A 14,464-nucleotide genomic window follows, 5' to 3' on the forward strand; every position below is an offset into this window, starting at 1 on the left:
TCTAAAAGTTGGGGGTCGTCTTATACGCCCAGTCGTCTTATACGCCGGAATATACGGTATGTTTATTTTATAGTGTCTCTCCTTATGTTCTTCTGCCGTTCTTCACCAGTCATTGAAGGTCTTCTCTTTAATCCCCCCCCCCCAGAATGAAAGGAGGTGTAAATGCAATGCCTAGACACTCAGTGGTTTGTTGGAAGTGTGCAGTATAAGAGCACCTGATGAGACAGATAGGTTTCCCAGCTATATGGTCTGTTCCTGCTTACAGTGACTCTCATTTATATATTCTGTGGGTAGTGGGATGTTATTTTCATGAACCTTTTATTTCTACTTAAATGCTAATATGGATCTAATTTAATGTGTGAATAATTGACAACCACAAGTGTAAGAGGTTATGCTTAAGAGGATCTCTCTAAAATCACTCTACAGATAATTGATTAAAAAAAATGCTTATAAGGTAGGGACAAAAATTACACTTATCCAATGGAAGGAATTTAATTATAATAAAAACGCGTGATAATTACCCTAGTTCAGGAAATGACGTGCGCATTATTGGTATTTGAGTGCCATCCTTGCGTTTGCTACGAAGAAGACAATTTAACACCAAAGAAATGCGCCTAATAACACTGCTGTAACACACTTCATAAATAAACGTGTAATGAAAACGGGAACTGCAATGGAAGCATGTAATGTATTTTCCGCATTTTAATACTTAGAAAAAGACCTCTATATAAAGGTCTTAATCACACTTATATCATCCATAACTTTTTACTTACTCCCAGGTATTCGTGCGCCGTCTTCGTAAAGCTTTTGGAAAACATGAATGGGATGCAGTGGAAAGAATTAAAGAAAACAAACCTGCATACAAACTTGATCATATTGTGAAGGAGAGGTAAGGGACACTGCAACCTCCAGAGCCCAACTATGGGGTTAAAGACACTGGTTCCATAAAGTGTAGGTTCTGCAGAATTCAAATACAAGCATAGCCCACTATGTTCTACACAGTGGGGTCCAGAGCATGTATGCAGAATGAAAATGTACTTAAGGTGAAGCACTACCTTTTGTCACTTATCAGTGCGTGTACTGCATTGCAGTTGTCAGGTCATATAGATATAGACAAATATATGTGCTGGCTTCATGCTGTTTTGTCCTGCAAACTATGTCTTACACGCCAGTGCCCTTAAAGTGGTGTTTGCCTGGAAACTGGAAAAGAATTGCCTGCCTCAGTGTTTGAACTTGTTCTCAGAGCTGGACTCCTAATGAGCTGAACGCACCACCTGTAATTGACCGGCAGCACTTGGTCGTGACACTATCATGCAAAACTAATACTTTGATTTTGCATTGTCCAGATACCCAACCTTTATTGATGCCCTGCGGGACATGGATGATGCTTTGTCCATGTGTGTCCTCTTCTCAACCTTTCCTCGCACAGGGAAATGCCACGTTCAAACCATACAGCTCTGCCGCCGACTCTCCGTTGAGTTCATGAATTATGTTATTGCATCCCGTTCCCTGCGCAAGGTGAGCATGTCACAGGATATGGTGGTGTATACCTGGCAACTTTCTAAAGAGCTGAACCTGAGACTCTTTACATGACTGTGTAGTCACTCATGAAATGTATTAACCAAGTGCCTCTACCACAGGTACTCGGGGAAACCTTGACTTGTCGTTATTTAAATTGAGTCACCTGCATTCAAGCATGCATGTCAACCACAATATACTTGGTAGCAAAAGCACCAATTGGGAATTTAAAATATCACCACAGTGCAGAATAAGAGCGAGTCCATTCCAGAGTCTCAAGAGTTTTTGTCCTAATCCAAAAGGGTGAAGGGGAAGATTCAAAGGATCAAACCCTGAGGGTTCCCAGATATGATCCAAGGTCTGGCTGGGCAAAATTTAGGGCCGAATATCTATGGAAACCGGTTATGCAATTTTAGGTGGTGATTTTAGGTATCTCGACATTGTGTATGCTGGGCTTCCTGCTTGTTTACTACACAGTGAGCTGTGATGCTGGCTGAGGAGCACGGAAGAAAACATACTGATTTTGTGAACTGCAACTCTTGCCATATATATAATGTATCCGTAAGAGTTGTCAACCTGTAGTGACCCTGCTGGAAATCGGCACTAGCAAAAAAACAGGATGCAATACCTATTAAGGTTAAATATGTCCAGTCTGATTTTTTTCAGATTTGTAAATTGGAGGTATAAAAAGTATGTTGATAAATGCTTTAATATTTTATATGTTGTGCACAAGAGATGAGGAATTAGGAGGCATCAGATGCAGGATAATGGGAGGAAACTAGCAGTTTCTTTATTAGTTTATTTTTACTATGTGTCTTATAATCATCTAATGAAGATGTGAGACAGATAAGAGTAATGCTCTTTATATAAAAGTATATTTTATAAATGGTATTTTTATCCTATACTACAGTTAACTTCTATTCTGTATAGGTTTTCCTATCAATCAAAGGAATCTATTATCAGGCAAACATCCTGGGCCAGACAGTGACATGGATCGCCCCGTACACTTTTTCTCATGACGTGAGTACCATGCCAAATTCCAACTCCGTTGCTTTAAATACTTTTCTATGTGCCTCTGCGTGATGGTCTCTGTCACATGCCAGTTCACAAGGACTTTCTCGCAAGCACTGCGTTCCTTAGGGAATGGTTTAGTGAGGGGGCAAATGTTTCCACAAATTCAAACAAAGGGTCTGGAAGTGTTTAATGCTGAGTGATTATCATGTAGTTTTCGAAATATGATGGCTTCACATAATAGCCAAATCAGATTCAGACTCAAATGTAAAATTCTCAACTGTGTAAGGATGAGCAATCACTCAACTAACTCTTATGCATGCATTTCCCCCCAATCTTACAATTAGAGAGTGGGTGAGTACTCTCGATAATTTGTGTATAATACCAATCATGTGCAGCAGGGAGCAGTAGAGAGTCCTCTATTTCCTGCATAGAGCTCTTTCCCCTATAGCTCATGTTTGTGATACATGATATATCTGCCCCAATGGATATGCTTAGTAAGATGGATATACCTAGTAAGAAAAGGAGTGTGTGTACAGTACGGTAGTGTTATTTACAATTTCTTAGGAGACAGAGAACGAGAGATCCTATAGTGTGTGTGTGTTTGTGTATGTCTGTAAACGTATGAATTAAAAGATGACTAATTCCTTCATTTCCTAATACAATCGTATATTGTCCTTTTATTGCGGTATAGTTATAAACTTGCATGATATAAAAAGTCCACTTTGTTAAACCCAGAAATAGAAATATCGAGATCCCCTACGCTATTGGGACCGATAAGTTTGTGGTGTGTCAGTTAGTGCTATGCTAGAGATAACCGATGACGTGCAGCACCTGGCACCAGAGTCAGTAATGTGTTTCCAAGGGAGGTCATAAAATCGGACTCGGGGAATACACGGAGAGATGAACAGGTCGCTCATAAAACACTGCTGTACCTTTTCCTATCGACCAAAGTTCATTTCTTACATCAGTGACATTCTTCCGCTATTTCTACAGTGCCTGTAAACTGTTTTTCTGCCTCTGAAGGGTAACTCTGTATGGGAAAAGTGTAAAAATTGCCTGAAGCAAGTGTAATGTTCTGCAAAACCATATGCTTGAGTAGTAGTATGATACTGCATCTTCATCTTACCTAAAGGCTAGCATCTTCATGTTTTTACGCAAGCTTCTATGAACTGCATGTCTCTCTATCCCTTGCAGCACCCCACTGATGTGGATTACAGGGTCATGGCCACTTTCACGGAATTTTATACCACCATTTTGGGTTTTGTGAACTTTCGTCTGTACCAGTCCCTCAACCTGCAGTACCCACCAAAGGTAAGAGTTTAGAGTTCAGCAAGCTATGCACATACACCTGAATGGGATTTGCAAATGCCCCAGCAGGGAGTACCCTATTCAACTCGCGCTCCATGTAGTCTGCACTTTGCCCATTACCTTTTATTCACCTTACCAGTGGCCATGTTTTGCTGTACTCTAATTTAATCGCTCTTCCATGGAATTGTTTGTATCTACTAATCATCCCTTACTATTTGTAGTTAAACATTCTATGTCATTCAATTCATAGCTGGACTCCCAATCTGAGGCAGAATTGAAAGTTGATGAAGAGGAAAAATACGCATTGGAATCTGAAGCCTACTTGGAGGTATCGATTTGTCTGTTTGTTCCTGTTCCATATCTGCCCAGTAGATGCATTGATCACTCCTTTCTGTGGTGATTGTTGTGTTTGTTCCTTGTTGAGTTTCAGCCCCATTTCCTTGTTTTGCTTTTTGTGTTCTTAAAGCTGTCCTGATGTTTTTACTTCCATGTTTCACCTAATTCTTGTCCTGCAGAAACTGTCTGCACTCAGTGCCAGTCTGTCCCGCGTGGTTCCTTCACAACCTGAAGATGATGCTGAAGTTGATGAATTTCCTGCAGATCCAGTAAGTATGATCACACATTACACCATACTTGAATGGCGTGAACCATTCTGTAGATTGGATGAACTTATTCTGCTATCTGATTTGTGCAGGAGAATGCAGATCAGGTGGAGGAACACAAAAAGCAACTACAGGAAGAGGAGAAGCACAAGACTCTGTTTGTCGGTCTTAAATTCTTCTTGAACCGAGAGGTACCGCGAGAGGCGCTTGCCTTTATTATCCGGTGAGCAAAGATTAGAGTATCGCAAATGGTTTGGATCATTTAAGAAAGAAATTAAACGTTTATGGCATACAATCTGCACTTAAAACAAAGAGCTCTTTCTGGTTTAACTTTTAATAACTCATAACTATTTGAATCATGTAGGAGTGATTATCGGCTTATGTCTTGGTTGCAGCATGAACACATTCATATATCTAGTCCGTTTCTTCCGGTGCTTTATACTGATTGAATCAAAACAGTTTGACAGTTACTAGTACATTATTGTAAACGGCTTCTTTAGACTAGAGAGTTCTGATGAGTCTGAAATATATCTAATTGTCTGATGTTATGTTCTTTAAGGAGTTTTGGTGGGGAGGTGTCCTGGGATGCCTCAGTCTGTATCGGGTCAACATATGATAGCTCTGACAAATCTATCACACATCATATCGTGGACAGGCCCAGCATAACACCTCAGATCGTCAACAGGTATGTAAACATGTGATTTAACAGCTGGCTGATAACTTTTCCGGCGTGCCTATAGCAATAGATAGAAATGTTTATTGCTAATTTTGGTCTCTTCTGCAGGTATTATGTGCAGCCACAGTGGGTGTTCGACAGTGTGAATGCTCGTATACTTCTTCCAGTAGAAGACTATTTTTTGGGTGTGATGCTGCCCCCTCACCTATCTCCATTTGTTCAAGAGAAAGAAGGAGACTACATACCGCCTGAGAAACAGCGATTGCTTGCCCTGCAAAGAGGAGAAACAGTCGGTAATTATGGCAGAACCTGTGGGTTTAGAGAAGGGAGGCAATATCAGAATTAGAGACTAATAAACCAGGTTATGAGTGAAGTTTCCGTGGTAACCAAAAAAGATTTAAAGTTTTCTTATTTTATACTATATATTTGGGTATCCAGAACTTTGGTTTTGTGGATAGGATTTGCATCCATCTGCTTCCAACCACAACACAATTTTTTGTCTCTATGCAAATTTTCTCTATTGTTATATCATTTGAAACAAAATTTGTTAAAGACTTTTACTCATCCGCCTAGGAAATAATGAATCTCACACCACAATGTGAAAGACTATATGTAAATTGTACTTAAGGCCATAATGTAAGCATTTGTATAATAGAATTGGTATATAATGATTTATTTCCAGATGAGGAGGAGGAGGAGGAAGAGGAAGAAGAAGAAGAAGAAGACAGTGATGTGGAAGAAAATGATGGCGATTCTGCTGATGATGATGAAGATGAGGAAGAAACAAAGCTTAAACATCTAGAAGATAAGTCTGTTGGAAAGGTACCTATTAAATATATTTTTGCCTTTTTTATAAAGATCAGTCATCTGCCTTTTTTTTTTTTTTTATCCTCCCTGCTTCCTACTTCAGATTGTATTTTTTCCCCTTTCCTCCCTGCAGAAACTGAATGTGGCGATAACAGCGGGTAAAGTGAGAGTGGTTGACAAGACGAGAGTAGCTGAGCAAGAGAAGAGTGAAGAGAAGCGTCTTGCCATTATGATGATGAAGAAGAAAGAGAAGTATCTTTACAACAAGATAATGTTTGGAAAGAAGCGCAAAGTCCGAGAGGTGAGGAACAAATGAGACTAATTGTGACGATTTATCCTCTTAGGTGGGACATACTGTGCTGCTCACTCAAATCTTTTGGTCTGTGGCCCATCTAGTCTGCTTATGTTTTGCTATGAAAGTGTTGCTTAGGTGCCCAAAACCCAATCCAAATACATGCATATTTCTCTGCACTTGAACACCTATCACTTCTGTTAGAAGACTTGTCCACTTGTTCTTCTTTGACACTCATAGAACAAGATAATTGCTCTACAGACTTAAGTCTTCTAAGGTTCATGGACATTACTGTTTAATGAACACACCGGTTTGCAAAACTGTGCTCCATGCAGGGAAGTTTAGATATGTAAATCGGCATTTTTGACAGTCTGACTGCCTTGTTATACAAGAAATTTGGTATGATTACCCAAATTAAATCCCAGCAGCATCTGCAGTTACTACACTTATGTGAAGGGCTTAATTTTCCGGGGTGAACATGGATCAGAGAGAAATTATGTTATTTATATTTTATTTAATTAAGTGAATGGTATGCATTACGGATTAATTTTTTATCATTCTCTGTATCTACTTTAACAGCTTCTGCTTTTTTCCCACAGGCCAACAAATTGGCAATGAAGAGGAAAGCTCATGACGAAGCCAGTAAAACTGAACGAAAGAAAAAGACCAAGAAGGAGTGAGCAGCTGTTTTGCTCTGGGTGCTCCCGCATCCAACGTTTCATCTCTCAAATGAAAACCATAACAATGCTTTGCCATCTCCTCATTCCCCAGGTCGAGTTGCCAGCTCTACTTTTCTATCTTGGAGGCTGGCACCCAGCTATATTGGTCATCCAAAGCAAAGCTGAGAGTGAAATGCAGACCAACTATATGGATTTGGCATACAGAAAGAACTGTGTATATCGGGTTCTCACAATGTATAGTTTCTCACAAGAGAGGAATTTATTATACAAACATGTTAATATTGTTTTTTTCACTGCCATATGGGTACATAGAATCCCGTTGTCAGTGAAAATATTATGAATTTATTAGGCTATATGTTCCACTGTGCCCACGAAAATTGTGTGTTTGCCAGTGCAAGTCAAAATAATGTCAATGCCTTTGTAGTGTTTTACATTAAATAAGACAGGTTTACTAGATTTTATGTATGAATACTTGTGACTTTTTCATCTGTACACAAACATTTCAGAACCATGTGACATATGTATACATAAATACATATATTTAACACATAAACAAGCAGACTATTTACCTTTTATTGTACTTTAACACGTCAATAAGCAAAATCTTTTTAGTCCTCATCTGATTATATTGTGAGCCCATGCTTACCGCATTCAATCTTCATTTGCAGGATTTTGTGCCAGAGGCCTTTGCGTCAGCATCTGAGAACACTAAACTGTGAATAAACTAAACCATGAGCTTGTCCTGTATAATATAGGGAAATTTCTTGTGGCTATTATATGCATTAAAGTGCAAAGCATGGCTGGAGTACCCTCTTCAATATGTGCATATTTTTTTAAAAAGAAATAAGCAGGGTCCTTACTATTTGTGGTATAGATGCTCTTATAGTAGAAAAGTATAGGTTCCTCTAACCATTCTTCTTGAGTAGTTCCTATGGCTGATTGGAATTTATCAACATATGGTTACTTATTAGCTTTGAATGAACGCTTACATCGTTAAACTGGTTTAATGATTGTGGTATCTGATAGTCCATCCCATAAACACATCACCTTTAGTGCCTTTCAGCTCTGGCACTTTAAGGCCTGTAGTTGCAAAATCAGAAGTACGCAGCTGCCGGCTACGCTTTGATATCGGACACCTAAACTTTTGCAGATTACAGCAGCATATAGGCGGCCAAAAACTAAACTATTCGGTCAGCAAGATGAGCTACAATAAGTTTTATCTGTGCTCTGAGGACCATCTTTCAGCTACTAACTATAAAAAAAAAAATTAAGAGTGCCATTACAACCCTAGCTCATGGGTGGCATCGCAAAAGGCCAAAGAGAAGAAAAATACATATGTGTGAAAAGGTCCTGTAACACTTAGCGGCTCTACCACAGTGCAGGCCACCAAATAAGGCCGCTCTCTAGGGACTCCAGGAACACCACATGCTTCTTGCACCCTAAACCATTGAGAGGAGGAGGGTTTCACCCTATCATAGGTACTCAGACTGTCCCTTTAAAAGCCGCTAGTTGCAGGTAACACCTGCAGTTAGCGGTACGAAAAATGTAGAGGTCTTTCAATCCCTCCCTGCACTCCCTGATCCAGCATGCAGGCACATGCACATCAATTTCCTGAATGCTGGATCACTCTACACGTAGGGAGGGAGACACAAGCAAGTTGTTTGTGGGCTAAAATGGAACAGACAGTTTTTTTGGGTGGCTTTGATGCCACAGATAAGCTGTTTGGGGACAAAGTTGGCACTGTGGGACACTGTGAAGTCAGGATGGACCCGAAGCCACCCTGGGAAAGGTTTAAGTCAAAAGAAGAGATTGTCCTCCGTGAACAGGGACATAAGGGGGTACACTCCTAAGAACCTAATCTGCTACTAGTAATATCAGTAAGTATGCAGCCTTGCTGTCCAGACCTGATAATATACATATAATATATATATATATATATATATTTATATATATATTTATATATATATATATATATATATATATATATATATAAAAAGTTGCACTTATGTTAACTGTAATATTAAATGAGCATAAAGCCCAAGTGCTCAGCTACAAACCATTTGTTTCATTGTAATATCAGGGTGTTCTTGGTTCATTTTCACTTATGAAAACCTTAAGTGATTATAGAGCACACATTTAATGATGCATAGTAGGACTACAAATCATGAGGCTCATTTTGTTTAATGCTCTTTAAATATGATAACTTTAATACAGCATCTAATATCAAAGTCTAAAATATGATGAGATGTTGCTTTACATCTTTAACAGTGATCCATCGTATTGACGGGCAATGATTGGTAAAGGCCTGCTCTAGATATTATTTATACCTTAATATACATGAATACGTCATATGACATTTACATTAAGTGACTCACTTTTACCATAGGTGTGATACAAGAAATTGCACTCTTGGACCATAAGGTGATAACCTGAAGCCTAATAAGTTTAATGTCTCAGGAAATTCTGAAATACACATACCGTATTTGCTCTATAATACGATGACCCTGATTATAAATCGACCCCTCCAAACTTATTGAAGATTAAAAAGTAAATATCCTGAATAGAAGATGACCCCATTTGGGAAAAATAATTACTGGGGGTAATAAGGTGAGGTGGTAATTTAATCCATATTTCATGTGTACATTCACCTGTTTATCTGTCAGTCTGAGAATCGTGGTAGTCCACAAAGATTTGCCCCTACAACTTGTGGAGAGGAGCACAGACAGATAGGCAGGACTGTGGGACATCATGCTCACTATGGAGCATACACTTCGTGAAGAGCGTTCCTTAGTGGCGGGGTCACATGAGCGCTGCGTAACTCACGTGACCCGCCCCTAGGTGTGTCCCCATATTGGCTTGCAGTCTTTGAATGTACTCAAATATGCAAATCTAGCCAACACCAGCAAATCACACAGAGATGTCCATAAATGTACAGGGATGTCCGTGGACAGTAAAATCAAGGAGGGCAACAGAACAAAAACACGAACAAAAAGGCTAGAACGCAATTTGTTTCTTCTTGCTCAAATAGGCGTATAATGTGTTTGTTGGTCTATAGTAGTTGGTGGAAGTGCTGATTCAGTGGATTGCTGCATGGATCTGAGGTCTGAAGAAAAGCCGGTCTTGTCTTATGATGTTTCAGGTGTTTTTTTTTCAATCTTATAATAATGCAAGTATGGTGTGTCCAATCTTGCAGTTTCAGAGGCACAAAAAATAAGCCCAGATACCCACAACTTTTACAATCTGATTCTAATGTCATGGAGGAATAAACATTAATTATTAATTTATTACAAATCATTGCCAGTCATCTCCAGTGCTGGCTTGGTGAACAGAACGGGTGAGGGTCTATTCAAAGTCTGCTGGCTTGTGCAAAAAGTGCTCCCACTGATTTTAATGGGAGTGCCCACCTGCCACTGATTAGCAGCTTCAAGCAGCCAATCAATGGCAAGATTCATGGGACCATGGAGGTTTTTATCTGTTTATTTCATTTGTTAGTGTTTTAGCTCGCAGAGTACTTTAATATGCATTATTCTTTGGCGGGGCTGCCAGGTCCAGTAAACTGCCTCTTTACAAGCCTATGTGGAAGTCATTTAGGTTGCACGTCGCTGTGTACTTTCCACCAACCTAAAAAATAAAATGCAATCATAAAATAACTAGATAATACAAGCTGTACCCATAAACATCATGTACAGAATAGGATGAATAATATTTACCCAGTGTCCCTTAAAGCTTTCTCATTACAAAATATCATCAAATGGGCTCTCGTGGTTACATGTATAGTTAACGGATGCCAATTCTTTTTTTCTCTTGCATTCTATGTTTTTATAGGATTATTTTTATGCTCATATTATTTGACAGTTTTTTGGCCCTTCCCTGCAACTGCAACAGGGACTAGATGCCATAGGGTTCCTGTACTTGGATTTAAAATTAATAAAAACAGAAATATTATATTCAAAGCATGTCAAAATATATCATGACATAAAATACATTATATTATTGATCGGTTATATGAATTACTGTTTATAGATAAAATAATGCAACATGCGAAACATATCATATTGCATAAACACCTCGTTTATCAAAATCATATCACCTTATATAACCCACACGTGCTAATATCAAACCGGTTACTCAGCAACAACAAATAAAAAAAAAAACAGAAAGCAATAGTTAGGATGGTAACCAAAATAATCAATATATCACACTGTACAAGTCTGTTGCAATAGTACTAAAAGCAACAATAAAAAAAGACTCAGAAATGTCTGTACTTTAATAGCTTCTACGGATTTATTAGTGAGGTTTTTAATAGGTGCCAATAATGTCAAACTTCAGACAGATATCTTAAAATTTCAAGTAACTATTCTAGGTGATAAGCTGCAATCTCACAAACGGTAGGATCCTTCTATCTTGAAGAAGACATAATTCACCAACCATCGATTCAGAATAATAAAACACCATTACAGTTACCACCTCTTGTTGCTGTGGTCCAACTGCTCCCTGCTGATACAAATTCAGGGTCAATGGAACAATTAAGTGGAAAGAAAAATAGCTTTCTTAAAATTAGGCAATTGCCATAAAATTGCAATTAGCCAAGAGAAAATAGTAAATAAGAAGATTAATTCTAAGTAAGTAAGTAAGTAATTCTAAGAGTAAAACATATAATAAACAAAAAATCTCGGGAGCCCCAAATCATTTTTTGTTTCTGTTTAAATATAAACGTTTAAAGACAATGCTTGTTACTATAATAATCCTCACCTATTGATTGAAAGTCTCCAAACAGAATTATGTATTATATTTCCAAAATGTATTTCCGTTATTTACTGCTAAGAAACACTCTGGTCTAAATTATAATTTTAATAAAATGTATATAAAACATCTGGTGTTTATCCTTGACCACATAGTGTATCTCTAAAAGACCATACCTTCTCGGTTATTAATCAGTTTCAGTCTAGCAATGTGTCAACCTGTAAAATTTATGTTCCTTGACATAAGTATTTTTAACTGCAAATGCCCCAAAACAGTGTGTTTTTGGACCATCTGTAATTGGACAATAAACATTATGACTAAACAATATGGGAAATATGGCAAAAACGAAAAGAAAAAAGTGAAAAAAGTGTAATGAAAAGGACTATTGTGACTACATAGAACTTAACCTCTTTATGACAGGTATTTTTCACCCTATTGGAGGAACTTTTTTTTCCTCAAGGAAATGGACAATCATGAATCATGTCCTACTTCTACGGAAATGACTAGACTATTCCCGCTGATTGCCCTATAAATAAGACTTTACCCCAGAATTGATCTTTATATGTATACATATATCCTGTAGCCCTATAAATCTTTGTGAAATGCATATGCTTTTGTGCATTATGACAATCTCTTCTTATATTTAGCCTGTTTTACATACTAATTAAGATATATTGCTCCTTTTGCTAACAGTGCTCTTTTTTGAAGGTAAAGTTAGATATAGGGTGGAGGGCCAGAGAGATAACGGTTATAGTTTAACTGAGAGCCACCATTAGGAGGGTACGTCAGGTACGGCTGTACCGGGCCGTGAAGGCAGGGTGGTTGTAGGGAAGTGCCCGGGTGTAAAAGAGGCTCCTGCAGGCCTCCAACACCAGCTCCATAAACCCCCCCTTAACATACCGCTAGGCCAGTGCTGCACGCCGCGCTTCCTCAGGCCCAACAAGCTGAGTTTGATTGCCGGAATATGATGTCATTTGTCGGCTCTCAAATATTGTGTGTGAGGACCTTGAGGAAGCAGAAGAGCTGTGTGTGTAATTATGTTAGTTCATGTGTGTTAGTATGTGTAAGTATGTTAGTGTGTGTCAGGGACGTAACTAGAAACCACAGGGGCCTGGTGCGAAAATTGCCCCAGGGCCCCCCAACTTCAATAGCTAGTCTGTGCCATCATTGCCCCCACACAACTGGTCTGTGACATTTACACAAATTACACACACTTACTCATACACTTACTCATACTCACTAACACACACTCCATCTCACTCCACTTCCCCTTTAATGCTCACACACAAGTACACACACATAAGTACACATCCATGCTCACATCCATACATACACACATATATACAAACACATATCTGTAAAATATTTTACTGTATGTGTGTCTAAGTATTTTAGTATATTACTGTCTGTGTACGTTTATATGTTAGTTTGTGTGTGTAAGTATATAAGTGTGTATAAGTATGTAAGTGTGTGTGTGTTTAGAAGGAGCTTGGGGGTCCCGACCATACATCTTGGAGGTGGCCCCGGCAGTTTTTGTTACGCCACTGAGTAGAGAGGCAGCAGTGTGTGTATATGTGTATGCTTGTGTTGTAGGTATGTATATAAAGTGTTAGAATCGGCTTGTGTATTTTATATATAATATACACTGACTCTAACATTATACATATTGTATATACAAACACACACACTATATATATATACACATATATATATATATACTGTATGTATATAAACAATATATAGTATAAGAGTCAGTGGGTGTATATAAAAGTATAATTGTTACTGTATGGCATTTGGATGAATGTGTTTATGTTAGTGTATAGGGTTAGCATGTATGTGTGTGCATTACTGTAAGGTGTTAACGTTTGTGAGCATATGTGTGTCTGGTATGGTTTTAGAATGTGTGAGTATATGGTGTTAGCATGAGTGCATGTGTGTCAGTATTTGGTGTTTGCATGTGTGTGTGGATGTCAGCGTATGATTTTATCGTAAGTTTGTTTGTCAGCGTATGGTGTTGGAGAATCATGAGTGAGCCTAGCAGTAGTGGTGCCTGGGAGGGGGAGAGGAGGATCATGAGAAAGAACTTGTAATGTTAAGTGTAAGTGTAAGTAAGTATACAGTGGTAGAGTGAGTGGATGCTAAAGCAAATTTGCGTATTATTATGTACGTGTGTCAATTATGGGGGGGTCTTAGCGAAATACCGCACCCAGACGCCACTAACCCTACGCTTGCTCATTTTCTCATAAGGTGAGCTTATGGGAGGATCTTAAGTTGGAGCAATGGGTAGGACAGTTGGATGGACATTGGGCAGGCTGATCGGAGCGGTATGGGGGGCCTTGGCGTTAAACAAGATCTCTGATGGCGGCCCTGGCTTCACCACATAGAATTGTTTATTCTGTTTTTGCATTAAGAATGCAACTGCCACATAGCCTAAAATTTGGGGTTTATCACCATAATAAGATAAACCTACTAAGAAAGGGCATCACTGGCATGTTTCTCCAGCAAGTACCGAGCTATCCCCATATATGTATATAAAACACATAATTAAATGTTTGTAGAGACTTTAGTAAAATCTCACTATTTTAACTATGCATTATAGAGGGCCAGCCGAGTTCCTCTTACAACAGGACCTGCAGAATGTATAGTGAAGCCAAGGAGCTGAAACACAACTCTTAACGCTCCTTTTAGTGAATAGACCCCAAAGATCCCATTTTCATTGAAACATTTTGCGTCATGTCTACTGGGATTGGGATCAGATTTCAGAGAACTGTTTGAGAAGCATAAATTATTCTTTTTTTCTGTTTTACATGCTCACATCGATTAA

The 14,464-nt window shown here is 38.6% G+C and overlaps 1 protein-coding gene across 2 annotated transcripts in view; it reads left to right on the forward strand.

Annotated features, from left to right (window-relative positions):
- Positions 1 to 7,366, forward strand: part of PES1 (pescadillo ribosomal biogenesis factor 1) — a 14,394-nt gene extending 7,028 nt beyond the window's left edge. The window contains exons 4-15 of one of the 2 annotated variants that reach the window (XM_053468550.1): positions 780 to 889; positions 1,347 to 1,518; positions 2,449 to 2,538; positions 3,727 to 3,843; positions 4,091 to 4,168; positions 4,356 to 4,445; positions 4,535 to 4,665; positions 5,002 to 5,127; positions 5,227 to 5,411; positions 5,801 to 5,940; positions 6,059 to 6,226; positions 6,817 to 7,366. In XM_053468550.1, coding sequence (XP_053324525.1) covers positions 780 to 889; positions 1,347 to 1,518; positions 2,449 to 2,538; positions 3,727 to 3,843; positions 4,091 to 4,168; positions 4,356 to 4,445; positions 4,535 to 4,665; positions 5,002 to 5,127; positions 5,227 to 5,411; positions 5,801 to 5,940; positions 6,059 to 6,226; positions 6,817 to 6,897 — 1,488 coding nt within the window. In that variant the 3' untranslated portion in view covers positions 6,898 to 7,366. The remainder of the gene's footprint in view (positions 1 to 779; positions 890 to 1,346; positions 1,519 to 2,448; positions 2,539 to 3,726; positions 3,844 to 4,090; positions 4,169 to 4,355; positions 4,446 to 4,534; positions 4,666 to 5,001; positions 5,128 to 5,226; positions 5,412 to 5,800; positions 5,941 to 6,058; positions 6,227 to 6,816) is intronic. The other variant, XM_053468551.1, reaches the window with a different exon arrangement.
- Positions 7,367 to 14,464: the final 7,098 nt, after the last annotated feature.

This window comes from Spea bombifrons, chromosome 1, assembly GCF_027358695.1.
Source record: "Spea bombifrons isolate aSpeBom1 chromosome 1, aSpeBom1.2.pri, whole genome shotgun sequence".
Classification (NCBI taxonomy): Eukaryota; Metazoa; Chordata; class Amphibia; order Anura; family Pelobatidae; genus Spea; species Spea bombifrons.